Genomic DNA, 23821 nt, shown 5'->3' on the forward strand with positions numbered 1-23821 from the left:
AATAAAATGATGCAAATTTTACCTTGTGATTTGATATGTTACAGTAAAAGTCTCAACAAACCAAGTATCAGCGTGTTTACAGATGATGAGCAGCAGAAGCGACCTCTGGTCAACAAAAGTAACAATATTGTGTGAAGATGCAATACCGGCGTCAGTTTAACATACTTTAAGATTTCCAAGAGCACCTGACTGAAGTGCGAATATCTGACAAACATCTGTGGAATTAATGACAATGTCTGGTCTTCATCCCATGCACCTTGACCTCTGACACAGTGACGTCACGAGTGCGAGCTCGCGTGTCTTGGGCTGGAAGTCGTCTGCCGTACAAGTTGCAGGGACTGGACTGCATGAATTGCTTCCGTCCACTTGCTGACTGGGTGAGATAGCGGGATTTGAACACGCTCTTCAGTCTTTACTTCCGTCCTCCATCCTTTGCTGGGCGCGGTTTACACAGAAATAAAAGCCGACGAAGTAAGACACAGTTTCTGTCTGTCCAACGAGTCACTTTGAGTAGAGAAAGTGGTGCATATGTTGCATTAAATGTTGAATGTTGTGACTTTGACAGATAAGCAAGAAAGTGTCCCATCAAACGACATCCTGCAGCTAGCTTAGTGGTTGTGTGAATTAGTGGTACTAGGATTTTAATCCGTTAGTCATAACGCAGAGTGATTGAGTAGAGAGAGAGAGGATGAAGAGAGGATCGAGTCGATGTACATATTTATGACTACACATGCATCATTATACAATAAACAGCACAGCACAAATCAAAGCTTTATACAGCACATCCACATCAACATAATTTGTGTCGTCTTTCCATTGCATAATAAAGAAACATCGCTATTGTAAGAACTGTGACTTTGCAGAAATAAACCGAATAGTGGTACGAAGGACCTGTTTAAAATTCCAAATGTGTTTGTGTTGAGAGAGAGAAAACAATCACAACAATACTTTTTCCGCTCTTACCCACGGACCCTCCCACGCACTCTCACGCAAATCACACACCATCCACCCACCTTCTCCATCTGTCACCTTCCCTCTGAAAGAGTAAAGAAATAGCAGAGTAGTGACAGAGAGATACAACTGCCCCCCTACATGGTAACTGTTTTGTCTTTGACGAAAAACGCAGGTACATTGTAACACTCAAAGGTACATAGGAACATTGTAACATTTCTCTGAACTGCTCTTCCATTATGTCCCAGGTAGACATCTCCGCTCCTCGTCTTATGATCGTCTTTACCTTTCCTGTCACCAGAACAACAACATATGGATGTATAGTTATTGTGCAGCGAAGGAACTCTCTCTCTCTTCTTCCATACCCGCCACCTACCCACTATTGAATCTCCTAAAGGTGCAATGAAAACACACCTCATCTGTAAACATGACTCCTAACAACCTTTCCCATAATGCTAGTCCTTTGTCACACCCTTCTTTTTGTAATATCATCTTACTCTGGGCTCTTGTTCTTGTTATTTGCTTCCTCTTTATGTTGTCTATATTTTATTTTATTGTTCGTTTAGCACGGTTGTTTATTCTTTTATAGTTCATATGTTATTTGTCTGTTTTCCTGTCTCTCGTGTGCTGTCCCTGTTTCCTTCTTGTTGTTAGTCGCTAAGGGCATGCTCCTTAGGAGTGTGAGTATGCGCTTTACAAATTTTGCATTAATTATTATTATTAACAGTCATGTGTACACAGGAACATTGTCACATTTATATTTATTGACGATAAACTCGCATAGAAAACTCATGCTGATAGCGCTGTCAAGAAATTGCATAGCCGTTTTCATTATTTTAGAAAAAATAGATATTTTAATGTCCGACCTGAACTCCTGCAACTGCTCTACATATGCAGCACTGTAACCATTGGCCAAGTGTGAACAAAAACATTTAAAATGCAGGAGCGGTGACTGGGAGTGGGCAGAATGACAGAGACACTATATCACACGATTCTTACATTAAGCTAACAACAATTTTAGTCGACGACTCTTCTCCACTCCGACAGGTATCTGAAAACCACCTCATAGATATAAATGATATGTTCAGAGATCCACCAGCTAGAATGATATCTGAACTCTTTTATTCCGGCGGCAATCCTTGTACACAACCAACTCATGGCCAGGACACGTCTTTGAGTGAAGGTTCATACAGCTGGCTACCGTTCCTGGAGCGCCCGGTCTTTCTCTAAATGTATGTTTATATTTAATGTCATATTTGAGGTATCATGTCATGTTTGATGCAATAGTAGCATGAGAGACAAAAATTTTTCTGAAAACAATTAGTAAAAGATGTTTTGTATTTATATACGTACATAGGAGTATTGTAACATTCATATATTCACAGATTTAAAGAACGTGATCGTGAGGAGCTCTCATACAAAATTCACCTCAATTGTCTTTTCTTCCATTCCTATATCTTCACACATTTTTCTTTTTCATACCGTTTAAGACAAAATTAGTGAAAAAATCGCCGTTTTTTTCGGTTATATGAACCTTTTTAGCGCTCATTTTTCCAGTTCTTTCGTGTAATTTTAGAAGAGAGCTGAACGAAATTTATGGCAATGATACTCCATCTAAAACGACTGTCACAGACTGGGTTCAGCGATTTAGCAGTGGTCATTTCAGCTCTGATGACAAACATCGTGAACCAAGGCCTAGCACGTGAAGAGAACTCACTGCTGGAGGGAGGGAACAAACTGTGGCCAAAATCGGCGACTTTGGAGTGTTTTCAAACATGGATCCAAAGTGTGTGTTGAAATTGGCAGCGACTGTATTCAAAAGGTTTTAATAGAGTTAAATAACAAGAGAAATATGTTTTTTAAAATGTCTTCAGATTTGTTTTATTGCCAAGTCCTGACGGAAGTGGAACATCCCTCGTATTTACCAGTATCGACTTCCACTTGAAAACACTCGTTTCCGGAAGTAAATAAATTAATTGCTCATCCGAAGTACATGGGATTATGGGGGCTGCCTCCAAACTGGATAGATATATGCTATCAAGTGGAGTCCAGTAATACAAATTCGTGATTTAAATTATTTATTGTTCATTCATCGCCCTGGAAATCAAACTAAATGCACCAGGAGTCATAAACATACAGCGTGGAAAGATTAAACAAATCAGAGACAAAACTGACATTAAAACTGTTCCTGAAAATGAAAATAAAAACAGCAAGAATCATAACCATACAGTGTAAAAGGATGAAACAAATCAGAGACAAAACTGAATTGACTATGATTAGGAGACCATTGTTAGAAACCACAACCATTCCTATATTCTTCATCAAATATTAGTATACAACACAGTTACTAAACCCATACATCCGCACTCCACTTTGACAAAAGAAACAAATTACAAAAGCAGTTTTTGTAAAATATTAATGCATTAATAATAGAAAAAAGTAAAAAAAAAAAACTTTCCAGCACTCCCTACCTCTGCAAATTAAACCAACCGCCATCACACGCCCCTTGTACATCACAGGCACAAGACATAATGTGACAGTAAGTTCAAGTGACATAAGCTACTCTGATGTCTGTTTATACCTCTGCTTCTACTGCATAGAGACAACATACAGAGAGATTTACAATATTTGATGGCACTAGCACAAAGACAAAACTTTTTAAGTTACATTTCTATATGATGTGCTACTAAAACAAGTTTACAGCTCCAGGACAACAATTAGAATACTCTTCAACCATCAGCAAAGTGATTACTACTGCAATCAATTAGACATAAAATTTATTCTTTTTTATTGTTATGTTCATCATACATTTTATCTTTATTCCATCTCTCTCTCTCTCTCTCACACACACACACAGTTGCTACCATCATTTTATAGTGCGAATAATATAATACTTTAAATCAATTTAATGTCTGCAATGTCCAAATACAAATTGATTTGATATCACAGCAAAAATTATTTTAAAATAAATAATATACTTACCTGTAGGCTCAGTCTCTGGTGTCACAAAAGTAAAATGAAAAGAACAGACGCGCGACCTTTCTCTTCATGTATTCGAGAAAATGTCTGGTTTTTCACTCAGAATGATTACATTCCAAATATGTCGGCGGTAACAAGACTATAAACAAACTGACGAACTCCCTTCTAACGTATGTACATCTTTCTCTTCTCTGTTTGGCTGTCTTGACATCATCGACATAGGCAATAAAAAGACTTTTACAGAGATTACGGCGTTGATGTTCTTTGGAGAAAAACTAAGTTCTTGTGTTTCTAGCTTCGCGCATTTGTTAGAATTCGACAAACTTCTCTGAGAAATTGGTTGGAAGCTTAGTGAACAGCCTTCCTTCACACCTCCAAGTAATAAAATTCAGTTCATTCTAGTTCAAAGCAGAGATTTTACATCATCTATACCAAACTTTGTTTGTTTTCAGAAGTCTCCCACATACCACAGACACCCATTAGTAACAATGAAAAAATAAACATGTACCAAATGTCACTTAACAATTAGTCAAAAAATCTTAGTCAGATTAGACACCTACCCCATCTTTGTTATATTCTAATAGTCCTTTCATTAATGCCTTAGCTTGTACTAAAGCAGTCTTTCAATTGCCTTTCCTTAGACCTAAGACTAGATGTAAAATAACAAAACCTTTGTTTATTCTGTTGCCCTCGCAAAAATTCCTTTGAACATCTGACACTGTATCATTCCGGACTCTAACGATTTTAACAGCTCCTCTTGAACCATGACCGAGCTTTAAATGTCTTACCTGTTTGTATTGAAGAAAGTTTGTTGTAGGTTTCTGTTGTTACAGTCTGACTAGTCAAGGGATTTATCGTCGATGATGAAATAACCAATGTAGTTGTTTGGGTGCAAGAAACGTTCTTGTAGACGATGTTGTCGAGGTAAAAGTTTGTTTCTCGAAACGCCGAGTCCTCTACCTTCTCACCTTCAAACTGTATCTGGACAAGACGAGAACAGGTAAATGTGTCAACAGACTCTGTACATAGCAACAGCTAAAAGTAAAGGACCTTCTAATGTCCACGTGACTTTAGTGTTCTAATAATTGGAAGGCTTACTAGAACACTTGACTACAGCAGTGTTACTACGGAAATCTTTAAGTCATGGTCACGGTATGTAGATAACATCACAAACAGGCGCAGTGCTGCTAATCCTTCAATTGATGATGATGATGATGAAAATGAAGATGAAGATGAAGATGATGGTGATGACGACGACGACGACGACGATGATGATGATTGCATCCCTGTCCTCCTTTCTCCACTCTGAGAAGCACAGACTACACAGACTACAAACCTCTTTCAAATAAAAACAGCTGAAATGAGGAAAAGAAGAACGAGGAACTGCGAGTGGTTTATCGTGTCTAGTTCGCCGCACTTGGAAGATAGAGAGAAAAGAAGTTCGCTATATCATATCACCGCATTTTTCCCTCCTTGATAAACCACGGGGCTAAACATTTCTGTTACCTCACAATGGAGGCAAACAAATCAAAGAAACATGCTACAGCAAATTTTGTCAGTTTCTCCCATTTTACTACTCGTCACAAATTATTTGAGGACATGCTAGAGTAAGATCACAGCCGACATATTGTACCTGAAAACGGTTTCCTTGAGTAAGAGTGATAACTTTGCTGACGGGGTACCAGGACCATTCCTTATGGTCAGCAGAATGAGCAAACCACAAATCGTCACATGTCCTGGTGTCGTGACACAGTTTAAGAGTCAGTCTGCCCCCGTCATTGTCATTAAACATGAAATCAAACTGGACACAGATCGTCGTGAAGTTGTCTTCACACATCCACGGACTGGTGAGAGTCGCTCTGGATCCCTGATACGTTCCATACATGTTAGCAAAAGCTTCTCCTTCTGAAAAGAAAAATCAGATGATCATTCGCAAAGCGTCCAAGCATTGAATATTGTATTACTGCTCTAACTGATTGTCAACTGATTTTCAGATCCTGTAATGGTCAACTGTTAAGAGTCAGTCCACTAGTCGTGTTTCTTGTCTCTTTCTATAAAGATTCGCTGAACAATTTTCATCCAAGTTACCAACTAAAAAGACTGTGTCCTATATTTAAGCGATTTTGTGAAATCTGCAGCGCGTTGGAAAGAAGTGAAGTGGGAAAAACGTTTCAAAGACGTTAGACCGAGCAAACTACAGCCACGACACTGAGACAGGTGGCATGTACCTGTGTGGTATAACCGAGAGACTAGTGTAGGACACCACCGTAAAGAGATCAAGATTATTTCCGTTGCGATGATAAAGATAGTGATGTTTGATATCCGGAACAAATAAGGAGCATACGGGAAACATTCTAAAATGCAAATAAAAAACATTTACGTTCGTTCACTTCCCATTTTGTCGCTACTCCAGTACTTTTCCAGTCACAGAAATGACCTTTGCTAAACGTACAGCTACCTGTCAAGGAAATCAATGTCATCTTAAGTAGAATATATATTTCTTCGGTTCCTTCACTGTTCTTCTGTTACATGTATTCTAAATATGTTAGTTCAGCCTGGTTTACAATTATTCAGTCAGTCGACCTGTACCATCCAGTTTATACAACAGATTAAATCCAGCTGTGTTACAAAAGCAGAACATGTCTTTATGGCAACAATATCAAACTATAACATTAATCCATACTATGTGTGTAAACAAAAGCAGAAACAACACGATGCTACACTATATCCAAGAGACAACACCTACCTCCACTGTCGAGTCCAGTGAATCCTTGATAGCAGATTTCACTAAAACATTTAACAGACTAAGATCATTCGAGGTAAAGGAACAAAGCAAAAGATTGTAACTAGCATGAGAACAAATTTTCTAGCAAAGAATTAGTTAACATTATCTTTCTATATTTTGCAACATTTTGAATTATCCTTCTTTAAGCCCTACCCAAAACTCATTCACTTGCGTTCTTCTGTAAGTGGTTGTCAAATGATTAATATTCTCCTCATCGATCGATCAATAATCTGAACAAACGATTTTTGTGCATCAAATGAAGTCTACAAATACTGTTTGTCAGAATATTTGGTAGTAATTCAGCTAACCTGTCACCAAGTGTCACATATCCAAACAGGAGGATGCACCCAAATGTCATGACAACACTGATGAAAGGCACAGTCGCGGCCATTGATGTTAATTTGAGTGCAAGTAAATCGTCGGATGTCTCTACTGTAGATATAAGAAAAGAAATTTCCTTATCATGAATTGTAATCTAGGATTACCGAGAAACATTTTATGATCCACACTAAATGTATCTCATAAAAAGAAACAGAAACAATGCTTAATCAAGTGATAAAGCTCAAAACAAGCTTTGAAATAGTAATAGTTATATATAATTATTTAAAATGCAAAGATATTACACACATATATATATTAATAGAACAATAAATTTTATAAAATTAAATAAAATTAATGATATATTTTACCTTGTGATTTGATAAGTTACATTAAAAGTCGCAACAATCCATGTATCAGCGTGTTTACAGATGATGAGCCACAGCAGCGACCTCTGGTCAACAAAAGTAACAACACTGTGTGAAGATGGATGACTGGAGTCAGTTTAACATACTTTACGATTTCCAAGAAACTCAGAACACTTTACTGAAGTGTGAATATCTGAAAAAACATCTGTGGAATGAAAAACAATGTCTGGTCTTCATCCCATGCAGCTTGACCTCTGACACAGTGACGTCACGACACGCCCGGGGTGCGAGCTCGCGTGTCAAGGGCTGAGAGTGGTCTGCTGTGCAAGTTTAATGCAAAGTACACAGGACTGAACTGCATGAACTTGCTGACTGGGTGAGATAGAGGGATTTGAACACGCCCTTCAGTCTTCCGTTCTCCATCCTTTGCTGAGCGCGGTTTACACAGAAATAAAAAACCGACGAAGCAAGACACAGTATCTGTCTGTCTAATCAGTCACACTATGAGTAGAGAAAGTTGTGGTTGAACCGTTAAAAACCATGTTGGATGTTGTAACTTTGACAAATAAGCAGGAAAGTGTCCCATCAAGCCACATCCTGCAGCTAGCTACTTAGTGGTTGTGTGAATTAGTGGTACTAGGATATTATCCGTTAGTCATAACCCAGAGTGATTGAGTAGAGAGAGAAAGAGGATAAAGAGAGGATTGAATTGATGAACATGTTTATAACTACACGTACATAATTATAGCTGCCTTCACTGTTTTAGAAAAAAAAAAATATATTTTATGTCTGCCCTGAGCTCCTTCAATTTTCTATATATGCAGCACCGTGACTTTTGGCCAAGTGTGAACAAAAACATTTAAAAATGCAATAGGGGGGAGAATGACAGAGACACTATATTAAAAGCTTCTTACAATAAATTGACTACAATTTTACCCGACGACTCTCCTTCACTCCGACAGGAAGTGACAAACGACTCATAGAAGTGGTATGTTTAGAGGTCCACCAGCCAGAATGATATCTGAACTCTTTTATTCCTGCGGCAATCCTCGTATACAACCAGATCACGGCCATGACATGTCATTAAGTGAATGTTCATACAGCTGGCTCCCATTGCCGGAGCTCCCGGTCTTTCTCTCATATTTGAGGTATCATGTAATGTTTGATGCAATAGTAGCATGAGAGATAAATAATTTTCTGACAAGAATTAATAAAAGATGTTTTGTATTTGTATACTTACAGGGGAACATTGTAACATTCATATATACACAGATTTAAGGAATGTGTTCGTTATCAACTCATACGTAATTCACATCAATCATCTTTTCTTCAATTCCTCTATCTTCTCAGATTTTTCTTTTTCATACCGTTTAAGACAATCTTAGCGAAAAGATCACCGTTATTATTTCTTGTTTGTTTGCTTGTTTGTTATATGAACCTTTTTAGCGCTCATTTTTCCATTTCTTTCGTGTAATTTTAGAAGAGAGCTGAACGAAACTTATGGCGATGATACTCCATCTAAAACGACTGTCACAGACTGGTTTGAGCGATTTGGCAGTGGTCATTTCAGCTCTGATGACAAACATCGTGAACCAAAGCCTAGCACGTGAAGAGAACTCATTGCTGGAAGGAGGGAACAAACTGTGGCAAAATCGACGTTTTGGAGTGTTTTCAAACATGGATCTAGAGGACGAAAATGTGTGTTGAAATTGGCGGCGACTGTATTCAAAAGGTTTTAATAGAAATAAATAACAAGAGAAATGTATTTTTAAAAATGACTTCAGATTCGTTTTATTGCCAAATCCTGGCGGAAGTGGAACATTCCTCGTATTTACCAGTATCGACTCCCACTTGAAAACGCTCGTTTGGGGAAGTAAATAAATTGATTGCTCGTGTGAAGTACATGTGATTATGGCGGCTGCCTCCACACTGGATAGATAGCTGCTATCAAGTGCCTGAACAATCCTTCAGATGAGATTTACTAGACCTTATCTTACATTAAGTCTGCGGACATGTATAGTGGACTGCTGTCTGTCTGCCGAGACCAAACCCTAAGCCTCTTGCAAAGTTCTTTGCTGTTAGTCTCAGCGAGCCTAAACAATGAACGTGACTAAACCGGAAGCTTTGTATCCACCAGTCTAGTTTTAGTATTTGACTGGAAAAAAATCGTCTGCAAGCAGTCCAGTAATACAAGTTCGTGGTTTCAATCATTTATTGCTCATTCATTGCTCTGAAAATGAAACTAAAAGCACCAGAAGTCATAACCATACAGTGTGGAAAGATTAAACAAATCAGAGACAAAACTGACATTAAAACTGTTCCTGAAAATGAAAATAAAAACAGCAAGAATCATAACCATACAGTATAAAAGGATGAAACAAATCAGACAAAACTGACAATGACTATGGTTAGGAGACCATTGCTAGAAACCACAACCATTCCAATATTCTTCATCAAATATTAGTATACAACACAGTTACTAAACCCATACACCCGCACTCCACTTTGCCAAAAGAAACTAATTACAAAATAGGTGTTTGTAAAATATTAATGCATTAATAACAGAAAACTAAAAATTATTTCCAGTACCTACCACCTCTACAATATCTTTAAATAAGACAGACATCACACGCCCCTTGTACATCATTAGCACAAGACATAATGTGACAGTAACTTCAAGTGACATAAGCCCTCTCCTACTCTGATGTCTACTCACATCTCTGCTTCTACTGCATAGAGACAACATAAAGAGAGATTTACAATATTTGATGGGACTAGCACAAAGACAAAACTTTTTTAATTACATTTCTATGTGATGTGCTACTAAAACTAGTTTACAGCTCCAGGACAACAAGTAGCATGCTCTTCAACAATCAGCAAAGTGATTACTACTGCAATCAAGTAGACATAAACTTTATTCTTTTTTATTCTTATTTTATGTTCATGATACATTTTCTCTTTATTCCATATCTCTCTCTCACACACACACGCAGACAGGTTGCTACCATCATTTTATAGGGTAAATAATTTAATACTTAAATCAATTTAATGTCTGCAATGTCCAAATACAAATTAATTTAATATCACAGCAGCAATATTTAAAAATAAATAGTATACTTACCTGTAGGCTCTGTCTGTGGTGTCACACGTGTGAAATGAAAAGAACAGACATGCTACCTTTCTCTTCTTGTATTCGAAAAAATGTCTGGTTCTTCACTCAGAATGATTACATTCCAAATATGTCGGCGGTAACAAGACTATAAACAAACTGACAAACTCTCTTCTAAAGTATGTACATCTTTCTCTTCTCTGTTTGGCTGTCTTGACATCATCGACATCGGCAATAAAAAGACTTTTACAGAGATTAGGGCGTTGATGTTCTTTGGAGAAAAACTAAGTTCTTGTGTTTCTAGCTTCGCGCATTTGTTAGAATTCGACAAACTTCTCTGAGAAATTGGTTGGAAGCTTAGTGAACAGCCTTCCTTTACTCCTCCAACTAACGGAATTCAGTCAATACTAGTTCAAAGCAGAGATTTTACATCATCTCTATCACAACGTTTGATTGTTTTCAGAGGCCTCCCACACACCACACCCATTACTAACAATCAAATAAGAAACATGCACCAAATGTCACATTAATTATAATTAGTAAGAAAATCCTTTTCAGATTCGACACCAACCCCATCTGTGTTATATTGTAATATTCCATTGATTTATGCCTTAGCTTGTACTAAAGCAGTGTTTCAATTGCCTTTCCTTAGACATAAGACTAGATGTGAAATAGCAAAACCTTTGTTTATTCTGTCACCCTCGTAAATAAGGATTTGTCATTTGTTATTTATGTTTTCTCTCTCTATCACTGAATTCTAAACTCACAAATCTTTCTGAATATTAATACAATGTTCTAGAGTGTAACCGATAGTTTATTCCCATTCACTGTTACCTCGCACTAGTACACAGGGTAATGCATGGTAAGCACAGTGACTATCCTCAGATTTCAACAAAATTCCCCATGAAGCCTTTTTCTGTTATCATGCCAGGCTCTAGCAATATTATAAGTTTCCATGACTTTTGACACTAAAACGTTCAACGTTATAGCGATATCAATAAAATTCCTTTGAACATCTGACACTGTATCATGCCGGACTCTAACGATTTTAACAGTTCCCCATAATCCCTGACCGAGCTTGAAATGTCTTACCTGTTTGTAATGTCGAAAGTTTATCGTAGGTTTCTGTTGTTACATTCTGACTAGTCAAGGGATTCCTCGTCGTCGATGACGAAATAATTAATGGATTTTTTTGGGCGCAAGAAAAGTTCTTGTAGACGATGTTGTCGAGGAAGAAGTTTGTTCCTCGAAAAAACGAGTCCTCTGTCTTCTCACCTTCAAACTGTATCTGGAAAAAGACGAGCACAGGTAAATGTGTCAACAGACTGCACATAGCAGCAGGTAACTAAAAGCAATGGACCTTCTAATGTCCACGTGACTTAAGTTTTCTAATAATTGGAAGACTTACTTGGCTACAGCAGTGTTACTACGGAAATCTTTAAGTCATGGGCACGGTATGTAGATAGCATCACAAACAGTCGCAGATGATGATGATGATGATGATGATAATGATGGTGATGAAGATGATGGTGATGACGATGACGACGACGACGACGACGACGATGAGTGCATCCCTGTCCTCCTTTCTCCACTCTGAGAAGCACAGACTACACAGACTACAAACCTCTTTCAAATAAAAACAGCTGAAATGAGGAAAAGAAGAACGAGGAACTGCGAGTGGTTTATCGTGTCTAGTTCGCCGCACTTGGAAGAGAAAGAGAAAAAAAAAACAAGTTCGCTATATCATATCACCGCATTTTCCCCTCCTTGATAAATCACGGGGCTAAACGTTTCTGTTACCTCACAATGGAGGCAAACAAATCAAAGAAACATCCAACAACAAATTCAGTAAGTTCTCCCATTTTACAAATCGTCACAAATTATCTGAGGAAAAACTAGAATAAGATCACAGCCGACATAGTCACTGTACCTGAAAACGGTTTCCTTGAGCAAGAGAGATAGTTTCGCTGACGTGGGACCAGGACCATTTACGTTTGTCACCAGAATTTGCAAACCACAAATCCTCACATGTTCTGGTGTCGTGACACAGTTTAAGTGTCAGTCTGCCCTCGTCAGGGTCAGTGAACATGAAATCAAACTGGACACAGATCGTCGTGAAGTTGTCTTCACACATCCACGGACTGGTGAGAATCGCTTTGTCTCCCTTACCCATCCACATCATGTCAGCAAAAGCTTCTCTGTCTGAAAATAAAAATCAGATGATCATTCGCAAGCACGTCCAAGCGTTGAATATTGTATTACTTCTCCAACTGATTGTCAGATCCTGTAATGGTCGACGGTTAAGAGTCAGTCCACTAGTCGTGTTTCTTGTGTCTTTCTGTAAAGATTCGCTGAACAACTTTCATCCAAGTTATCAACTAAAAGACTGTGTCCTATATTTAAACGATTTTGTGAAATCCGCAGCGCGTTGGAAAGAAGTGAAGTGGGAAAAACGTTTAAAAGACGTTAGACTGAGAAAACTACAACCACAACACTGAGACAGGTGGTATGTACCTGTGTGGTATAACCGAGAGACTAGTGTAGGGTACCACAGTAAAGAGATCAAGATTATTTCCGTTGCGATAATAAAGATAGTGATGTTTGACATCCGGAACAAATAAGAAACATACGGGAAACATTCTAAAATGCAAATAAAAAGAATTTACTCATGGTGACTTTCCATTTTGTTTTGACTCCACTACTTTTCCAGTCACAGCAATGACGTTTGTTAAACGTACAGCTACCTGTAAAGGAAAGCAATGTCGTCTTGAGGAAAATATATATTTATTTGTTTCACTGTTTTCCTGTTATTCTAAATATAAGTTAGTTCAGCCTGGTTTACAATTATTCAGTCAGCCGACCTGTACCATTGAGTTTATACAACAGTTTAAATCCAGCTCGGTTACAAAAGCAGAACATGTCTTTATGACAACAGTATCAAACTATAACATTAATCCATACGATGTGTAAACAGAAGCAGAAACAACACGATGCTACACTATATCCAAGAGACAACACCTACCTCCACTGTCCAGTCCAGTGAATCCTTGATAGCAGATTTCACTAAAACATTTAACAGACTAAGATCATTCGAGGTAAAGGAACAAATCAAAAGATTGTAACTAGCATCAGAACATATTTTTTTAGTAAAGTATTAGTTAACATTACCTTTCTATATTTTGCAACATTTTTAATTATTCTTCTTTAAACCCTACTCAAAACTTATTCCCTTAAGTTCTTCTGTAAGTGGTTGTCAAATGATTTAATATTCTCATCAATGGATCAATAATCTGAACAAACGATGTTTGTGCATCAAATGAAGTCTATACATATTGTTTGTGAGAATAGTTTGTAGTAATTCACGCTAACCTGTCACCAAGTGTCACATATCCAAACAGGAGGATGCACCCAAATGTCATGGCAACGCTGATGAAAGGCACAGTCGCGGCCATTGATGTTAGTTTTAGTGCAAGTAAATCATCGGATGTCTCTACTGTCGATATAAGAAAATTCCTTATCATGAATTATAAACGAGGATTACCAACAAAACCTTTCAAGATCCACACTAAATGTATCTCGTAAAAAGAAACAGAAACAGTGCTTGATCAAGTGATGAAGCTCAAGACGAGCTTTGAAATAATAATAGTTATATATAATTATTTAAAATGCAAAGATATTACATATAGATATATAGATAGAACAATAAATTTTGTAAAATATACCAAATATTAAATAAAATTAATACTAAATTTTACCTTGTGATTTGATGTTACAGTAAAAGTCTCAACAAACCAAGTATCAGCGTGTTTACAGATGATGAGCAGCAGAAGCGACCTCTGGTCAACAAAAGTAACAACACTGCGTGAAGATGGATAACCGAGAGTCTTTAATACTTTCTGAATACTTTAAGATTTCCAAGAAACTCAGAGCACCTTACTGAAGTGTGAATATCTGACAAACAATTGTGGAATGAAAAACAATGTCTGGTCTTCATCCGATGCAGCTTGACCTCTGACACAGTGACGTCACGACACGTCCGGAGAGCGAGTTCGCGTGTCTTGGGCTGAGAGTGGTCTGCTGTGCAAGTTTAATGCAAAGTACACAGGACTGAACTGCATGAACTGCTTCCGTCCACTTGCTGACTGGGTGAGATGGCAGGATTTGAACACGCTCTTCAGTCTTTACTTCCGTCCTCCATCCTTTGCTGAGCGCGGTTTACACAGAAATAAAAGCTGACGAAGCAAGACACAGTTTCGGTCTAATGAGTCACACTATGAGTAGAGAAAGTGGTGCTTGAATCATTCAAGTGCTTGTTGGATGCTGTGACTTTGACAAATAAAAGGAAAGTGTCCCATCAAGCCACATCTTACTGCTAGATGAGTGGTTGTTTGAATTGGTTATACTAGGATTTTAACCCATTAGTCAAAACGCAGAGTGATTGAGTAGAGTGAGAGAGGATAAAGAGAGGATTGAATTGATGTACATGTTTATAACTACACGTACATAATTATAGCCACCTTCACTGTTTTAAAAGAAAATATATATTTTAATGTCCGCCCTGAACTCTTGCTAATACTCTACATATACAGCACCGCTACCTTTGACCAAGTGTGAACAAAAACACTAAAAAATAGCAGGATGGGTGACTGGGAGGGGGCAGAATGACAGAGACACTATATTGCAAGCTTCTTACAATAATCTGACTACAATTTTAGCCGACATCTCTTCTCCACTCCGGCAGGAATCTGACAACCGACTCATAGACAGAAGTGGGATGTTTAGAGCTCTTCTAGCCAGAACGATATCTGAACTCTTTTATTCCGGCGGCAATCTTCATACATAATTCACATCAATCATCTTTTCTTCCATTCCATATCTTCTCACATTTTTCTTTTTCATACCATTCTAGACAATCTAAGGCTCTAAGCGAAAAGATCGCCATTTATTTTTCATTTCATGAACCTTTCTAGCGCTCATTTTTCCATTTCTTTAGTGTAATTTCAGAACATACACGTACTTTTAATTTTGTTGCTCTTTGTTTATGTTTCTAAAGTATTAATACAACAAGATGTTATTCGTCTATATTCTTGTAACTAAAATTAAATTTAACTGTATTTTATGATGGAAACATTTCTTGCTGTGATGAGAAAGCAAGACATTGATGACACAGGTCTTCACGAGGCCCGCCAATGCTAGTGACAATAACTGTAGTAAACATCGCCGTCCTGTGGTTCATCGCTACAGCTCTGAGAGGGAATACCCAGGGTAGGCGGTGGGAGAACATTGCCTTTGTCTGCAGCAACATTATCGTAGATATGTCTCTGGTGGGGTCTGTCACATCCTGTTTGCATTAGAACATCCGGGTCTGTCCTAGGGTTCACCTGGTGACCTCTGTTCGGTTTGTGGACTACAGCGTATAGGGTGTCGTGGTTCTGTGGAGTGTCAACGTCTTGCAAAGGGAAACCATCCTCAGTGTGTTGATAGCCACCTGTAGGAAGATTTGTGAAATCAAAGGGCCGTAAACCATTTTGTTCAGCAAACGTTGGCAGGTCTGTTCCCACCACCACCACCGTCATTGTCATTGTCATTGTCATTGTCATTGTCATTGTCATTGTCATTGTCATTGTCGCCGTCCTCGTCATCGTCGCTCATAACGACACTTTACAGAATTTCAATTTTGCACTTTTTATTTCCACAGGAAATGACGTCTTCAACTTTGTAAGGTAATAATACAATGTTTCGTAGGTTACTGACCTGAGACAGAGTAGAGATCGTTGGTGACCATGATTATAGACCTTCGTTCATCTCCGGTTATGGAACTTTTTCTGTGGAAGGTAATCAACAGATTAATGCACAACATAATGTGCGACAGAAAAGAGCTGAATATCATCACCATAACAAACACAACAACCCGTCACCTGCCCGGACAGGTCTGGTGGCGCTACAGTTAACATCTGTCACCAATACAGTGAGGACTGGCTATCCTGGGTTCAGATCTGGCCTCGGGAATTATTTCCTTTATCTGAGTGTGGCACCTTTTTACAGGTACGACTGCTTTCCTTGATCTGGTCTTTGCTGATGGTTCGGTGTAAAACACCAATTGTTTCCTCCCGAACCCAATACATGTAGGTGATACTGTAAAGCTATTTTGGCATTATTGTAGCAGCATTTTAAGGTTTGAGAACTAGTATTCGAGGCATGACATGGACGGACACCATGCCCACCATACACACCACACACACCACACCACATACATCACACACACCACACACACCACACCACCATACACACCATACACGCCATACACAGCCACATTGATGATGATGATGATGATGTAGTTTTATAACGCGCTAGTATCCGCATCACAAAGATGCGCTCAATTCGCGGTGATCCCAGCAGCCACCAAACTGCAGGTCAAATGAAAACTTCAAAAAAGTTGAAACAAGTGAGTCTTAAGATTTTTCTTGAAAGATGCAATACTATCAGACTCCTACATTTCGACAAAAAAACACGCGGAGACCTTCATCAGTCACAATTTATCTCGTGAAACCCGGATGTCGGACGAAAAGTAAGTGTAGGGACACTATGCGGGTACATGACCCACAGCTAGGTGTTGTATAAAGTGTGGCGAGAGGCGGGGTGGGCGATATAACACGTGGCGAGATAAAGGATGGAGACTATATTTATCCGTGTGAAGGTTGACCTCATGCTGTACTCTATGACATGTAAGTGACGCAAAATCTGACAGAAACAATGACGTAATAACTCACGCACATTTTCACGTCACTCACTTGCTTTCTGCGTCACCGCCTGTCCTCCGGCGTCTGAAGTAAAGAGCGACAACCACCACAGCCGCCGTCAGGAGGAGCACAGCGATGAGTACCCCGATCATTGTCAGCTTGGGTGACTTCTCCTCGTCTTTGTCGTCATCACTTCCTGTGTTTGGTGACATGTCTATCAGAAATAATAACCTCCCTTTAAACTCCTCTTTGTGTCTCCACTTCATCTTTGGCATGTCGCCAGGTTTGTTGGTCACAAGTGTTCTTAATTGGATATTATTATTATTATTATTATTATTATTATTATTATTATTATTATTATTATTATTATTATTATTATTATTATTATTATTATTATTATTATTATTATTATTATTATTATTATAAGCCTCCAATTTTCACTTTTTATACACTCACTCACTCACTCGTCCCACCGAAGTATAATTAGGGGTTTCACAAGGTTCACTCTTAGGTCCTCTTCTATTTTGTCTACATCAGAGATGTCCCTCTTTATGTCGTGTGAAATGTGATGACACAACAATGAATCCATGTCACAAACTAACTGAGCCACTATCAGCTTTCCTTCAAAACAGTGCTGATAAGTTTCTGTCTTGAGCTGAACTAAGCCATATGACACTCAACCCTCAGAAATACAGACGTTATGCTTATAACAACTAGACAAAAGAGAAAAACCTAACCACCCCTTTTTTCAAAAATCCATCAAAGTACCCATATAATAACAAAAGTTCAAAACTGGAAACTTCTAGGAGAGGCCGTTGACAACAATGTGTCTTGATCTCAGCATATCCTAGTCATAAGCAAAACTGTAGCACAGAAAACCTGACTCCTATCGAAAATTAAACACTCCTTAAATCCTTGCTCTCGGAGAATGTTCTACACAGACACCTTATACTCAGTCGACCTTTGATTGCGCTTCCATTCTGTAGAACTCTGCTAGTGCTGCTTCTATGAGGTCCCATAAGCGTTCGAAGGAGAACTATCAAACTAAACCTTCATCCTACCGACATTCTCTATAGGGTCTAACCAATAACAAACATACTAAAATACAACTGTTGTATGTTTGTCTATAAAATACAAAATGTCGCCTAGACCTTACACACTCAAACTCAACACTCCTACATCAAGAATCGGCTGATACAAGAACAGGAAACATTCAGGAAGCGTTCTATGTAACAGTCTTCCTTCACACCCTCGAACAAACGGAATCGAGACAAAATCAGTTCAAAGCAGAGCTTCGATAACATCTATATCAAACATTTGCTTGCAGAGGGCTATCACACACAACATAAACACTCATTACTAACAATAAAAAATAAACATGCACCATAGGTCACTTATTAATTAGTAAAGCGACCAGGTCAAATTAGACACCAACTCCATCTTTGTTATATTCTAATTTTTCATTAGCTTGTAGTAACGTAGAGTTTCAGTTGCTTTTCCTGAGACCCAGGCCTAGATGTTTAAGAAAAGTTTTGCTTATTCTGTTACCCATACACCTACATACGTAAAAAGAGATTTGTAATTTCTCTCTTTCTCTCTTATATATACACACATACACAGTTACATAATTACACTTCTTTCTTTCAAAGGTGTAACAGTTTTTTTCCCACAAACTGTTACCACTCATGCACGTGAATCCGCACTGGTACACAACAAGATGCATGGCAAACAGCAACTATAGTGAGATTTCAACACATTTCCCATGAACCCGAAAACTATTATTCAAAGCTCTAGCGATTTCACTAAACCTACCCATGAACACTTGATATTGTATAATGCAATGTTAGTTACTGCCCGTTATGCCGGTCGGCACGTAGGGCAGCGACAAAGGTCTTCCACTTTTGTCTGTCCTGGGCTAGACTCCCCACAGTACCCCAGCTGTGATTTAGGGTCTTCATTTCTGCCTCCACAGTTCGTCGCCAGGTGTTCTTGGGCCTGCCTCGCTTGCGTTTTCCCTCTGGAGTCCAGTGTAAGGCAGTTTTTGTGATGGAGTTGCTCCCGCCTCTGATGACGTGACCAATCCAGCGCCATCGCTTCTTCTACGGGATGGTGGCCATACTCTCCTGCCTACACTGGGTAAGCAGTTCCTCGGAGATTGTCCTTGGCCAGAAGATGCCCAGGATTCTTCGCAGGCTTTTGGTGTGGAAGACTGACAGTTTGTTGAGGTCGCTGTCAGTCATTCGCCAGCATTCCGATCCATACAGAAGAGTGGACATGACCAGACTCTGGTAAAGTCCCAGCTTGGTATGGATGCTGTACTGTGTTGACTTCCAGATGTTGCTGAGGCTACAGAAGATGCCCCTGGCTTTGCTCAGTCTGCTCTGAATGTCACGGCCTGCTCCTCCATCCTGCTTGACCACGCTGCCCAAGTAGGTGAAGCTTTCAACCATCAGCAGGCCTCCTTCTATGCTGATCGGTGTTGTATTGGTGGTGTTCAGGGTCATAATGCAATACTAATGACTTAAACAGTTTCCCCTTGAACCCTGTCTTACCTGTTTGTATTGTAGAAACTTCAGTGTAGGTTTCTGTTGTTACAGACTCACTGGTCAAGGGATTTCTCGTCGATGACGAAATAATCAATGTAGTTGTTTGGGCGCAAGAAACATTCTTGTAGACGATGTTGTTGAGGTAGAAGTTTGTTTCTCGAAGAAACGAGTCCTTTACCTTCTCACCTTCAAACTGTATCTGGAAAAGACGAGCACAGGTAAATTTGTCATCAGACTCTGCACATAGCAACAGGTAACTAAAAGCAATGGACCTCCTAATGTCCACGTGACTTTAGTGTTCTAATAATTGGAAGGCTTACTTGACTACAGCAGTGTTACTACGGAAATCTTTAAGTCATGGTCACGGTATGTAGATAACATCACAAACAGGCGCAGAGCTGCTAATCCTCATACTCAATTATGATTACATCCCTGTCCTCCTTTCTCCACTCTGAGAAGCACAGACTACACAAAACTCTTTCAAATGAAAACAGCCGTAATGAGGAAAAGAAGAACAAGGATTTGAGAGTGATTTATCCTGTCTAATTCGCTGCATTTGGAAGTGAGAGAGAGAGAGAGAAAAGCTCGCTATCTCATAAACCCGCTTTTTCCCTCCTTGATAAACCACAGGGCTAAATGTTTCTGTTGCCTCTCAAGGGAGGCAAACGACATGCTACAACAAAGTCAGTGAGTTCCCCCCATTTTACAACTCGTCACTAATTATTTGAGGAAAGTCTGGAGTAAGATCACAGCCGACATAGTCACTGTACCTGAAAGCGGTTTCCTTGAGTAAGAGTGATAGCTATGCTGACGTTGTACCAAGACCATTCCTCTTTGTCACGAGAATTTGCAGACCACAAATTGTCACATGTTCTGGTGTCGTGACACAGTTTAAGTGTCAATCTGCCCCCGTCACAGTCATTAAACATGAAATGAAACTGGACACAGATCGTCGTGAAGTTGTCTTCACACATCCACGGACTGGTGAGAGTCGCTCTAGCTCCCTCATTCGTCCACTCCATGTCAGCAAAAGCTTCTCCGTCTGAAAACAAAAATTAGATGATTATTCGCAAGCACGTGCAAGCGTTGAATATTGTAGTTTTGCTCCAACTGATTGTCGACGGATTGTCAGATCCTGCAATGATCGACGGTAAAAAGTCACTCCACCAGTTGTGTTTCTTGTGTCCTGTTGAGATTCACTTGACAATGGTCATACAAGTAACCGACATAAAAGACTGTGTCATATATTTGAACGATCTTGTGAAATCCTCAGCGCGTTGAAAGGAAGTAAAGTGTGGTAAAAACGTTTAAAAGACGTTAGACCGAGCAAACTACAGCAACGACACTGAGACAGGTGGTATGTACCTGTGTGGTATAACCGAGAGACTAGTGTAGGGTACCACAATAAGATCAAGATGATGTTAGTGGTGAGGATAAAGAAAGTGATGCTTGACATCCGAAATAAATAAGAAACATATGGTAAACATTCTAAAATGCAGAGAAAAACATTTACTTTTGTTCACGTCCCATTTTGTTCTGACTCCACTACTTTTCCAGTCACAGAAATGACCTTTGTTAAACGTGCAGCTACCTGTAAAGGAAAGAAACGTCGTCCTAAGTAAAATATCTATTTATTTGTTTCACTGTTTTTCTGTTATTCTAAACATCAGTTTGTCCTTTTTCAGCCTTGGTTACAATTATTTAGTCAGCAGAACTGTACCATCCAGTTTATACAACAGTTTAAATCCAGCTCGTTATTACAGAAGCAGTGCATGTCAATATGAAAACATCATTAAACTATAACATAATATTAATACATACAAGCTGTATAAATAGAAGCAGAAGCATTATGATGCTACACTATATCCAAGAGACAACACCTACCTCCACTGTCCAGTCCAGTGAATCCTTGATAGCAGATGTCACTAAAACATTCAACAGGTTACGATTATATGAGGTAAAATAATTTTTAAAAATTCTAAGTAGCAGAAGAAAAACCTATTTTCTATTACAGAAGCATTTAACACTACTTTTCTACATGTTTGCACAATTGTTATTCTTCTTTAAGCCCTACCCCAAACTCGTTTACTTGCGGTCCTCTGTAAGTTGTTGTCGAATGATTTACTATTCTCCTCACCAAACGACTAGTTATCAGAACAAAGGATTTTTGTGCATCAAATGAAGTCTACAAATATTGTTTGTCAGAATAATTTGCAGTAATTCACACTAACCTGTCACCAAGTGTCACATATCCAAACAGGAGAATGCACCAGAATGTCATGGCAACGCTGATGAAAGGCACAGTCGCGGCCATTGATGTTAGTTTTAGTGCAAATAAATCGTCGGATGTCTCTACTGTCATTAGGAAAAGAAATTTCCTTATCATGAATTGTAATCTAGGATTACCGAGAAACATTTTATGATCCACACTAAATGCATGTCATTGAAAAAAAGAAACTGTAGTTGAACAAATGAGTAATCTTTAGACAAGTTTCTAAAATAATAATAGAATTTTTCGGAGAATAATTACATATAAATACTTAAAATACAAACCAATACACAAAATAATTAATTTTGTAAAATATATCAAATAATAAACAAAATTTATTATTCTTAATTTTTATAGTTCCATTTGATAAGTTACAGTAAAATTCGTAACAAACCAAGTATTAGCATGTTTACAAAATGATGAGCAGTAGGAACAACCTCGGGTCAACAACAACAACAACAACAACAACAACAACAACAACAACAACAACAACAACCTATCAACACTGTGTGAATCTACAGTAAATAAATATCTATATCATACACTAAGTTTAAACAATGAGCACTTACCGAGAATCAGTTTAACGACTTATAGCTTAAGATTTCCAAGAAAGTGCGAGCAGCTTACAAAAATTTGAATATCTGACGAACATCTCTGTGGATCGAAAGACAATGTGTGGTCTTGGTCCCATGCAGGTTGACCTCTGACATTGACGACACGAGGATGTCCGGAGTGCGAGCTCGCGTGTCGTCGGCTGAAAGTCGTCTGATGTGCAACTTGAGCGTGAAGTACACAGATGCTGTGCCACACATTTCACAAGTGCATGCTGGATGCTGTGACTTTGACCGTTAACCAGGAAGGTGTCCCATCATGCCCCGCTGGCCAAAGAGTCAGGACTGTCGCGCGCTATTCACTCTGAGATACATGCCTGGAACGATTTCTTATCAGTTTTGGTGATGTTTTTGGAGTAAACTAACCCCTTTTGCAACCGGAAACGGCATCTCAGTTTTTTTCAGTTGCTTGTGGGCTTCCATCACGAGTGACAGAAGGAGGAGTGTTACACAGGTCGTCAGGCTAGAGGACTGTATAGGTGTGTTGTCTACACTAGTGGTCATTACTGCATGTAATCACCCAGGGTACCGAGGATGGGGGCTATTTCCCTTGTCTGCTCACCAGGGATCGAGCCTGGTCCACCATCCTTATCAAAAGAGGAATATTCCCGTGACGTCATCCGGGAAAGTCAGGACGACCCTAGCAAAGGGTGATGAAGGGTCGTCTGGGAAGTGTGAGGTTGTACCGGAGCTGGGCCACTGTAGCTGATGCCATTAATTAAAGCAGGGATAACCCCTGGGGTTGTAATGCCTCCACACTGAAAAACTTATTTTGGTTCGACATCATCGTGGGCTGACCTGCCGCCGAACCCGCTAGTTCAGGGCGTGTGGTTTATTTGTCACGTGTTGTTTGTTAGAGCACTTTACTCGTGCTGTTTATTTGTCACTCTCACACACTCAGTGACTACAGCACGCACCCTCTTTCTTTCGATTTTATATTTATAGGTATATATATATAACGCATAGAAAAATATTCTTGCATGATGTATTTATGTCGTACAGTACAAGCGTGTATTTAATATTTACACGTACACAGTAATAAAAACATGGAAACACTTCTATAATTCTCTTGAATAGTTATGTTAATATACACGTGGATGTCCACAGACTACAGGATTATTGCACCAACTTCGACATTTTATTAT

The 23821-nt window shown here is 38.9% G+C and overlaps 1 protein-coding gene and 1 long non-coding RNA gene across 2 annotated transcripts; both read right to left on the reverse strand.

Annotated features, from left to right (window-relative positions):
- Positions 1-13176: 13176 nt before the first annotated feature.
- Positions 13177-14002, reverse strand: LOC112560102. Its single transcript, XR_003098475.1, has 3 exons — positions 13880-14002; positions 13533-13573; positions 13177-13254 (listed from the first exon to the last, which is right to left on the reverse strand). It is a non-coding gene; the product is annotated as an uncharacterized LOC112560102 (long non-coding RNA).
- Positions 14003-15438: 1436 nt separating this feature from the next.
- On the reverse strand, positions 15439-20086 carry LOC112560101. The gene is made up of 4 exons (XM_025231684.1): positions 19803-20086; positions 17302-17464; positions 16265-16335; positions 15439-15998 (listed from the first exon to the last, which is right to left on the reverse strand). The coding sequence occupies exons 2-4, from the start codon at positions 17460-17462 to the stop codon at positions 15703-15705; spliced, it is 528 nt and encodes a 175-aa protein (XP_025087469.1). The 5' UTR covers positions 17463-17464; positions 19803-20086; the 3' UTR covers positions 15439-15702.
- Between the last annotated feature and the right edge of the window lie 3735 nt (positions 20087-23821).

The sequence above is a fragment of the Pomacea canaliculata genome, linkage group LG3 (genome assembly GCF_003073045.1).
Source record: "Pomacea canaliculata isolate SZHN2017 linkage group LG3, ASM307304v1, whole genome shotgun sequence".
Taxonomy (NCBI): Eukaryota; Metazoa; Mollusca; class Gastropoda; order Architaenioglossa; family Ampullariidae; genus Pomacea; species Pomacea canaliculata.

Coding starts and splice junctions, on each gene's coding strand:
- LOC112560101 (XM_025231684.1), bottom strand. CDS start 17,462: ATGTCACCAAACACAGGAAGTGATGACGACAAAGACGAGGAGAAGTCA. Junction 16,336..17,301: donor GGCGGTGACGCAGAAAGCAA/GTGAGTGACGTG, acceptor TACCTTCCACAG/AAAAAGTTCCATAACCGGAG. Junction 15,999..16,264: donor CGATCTCTACTCTGTCTCAG/GTCAGTAACCTA, acceptor ATCTTCCTACAG/GTGGCTATCAACACACTGAG.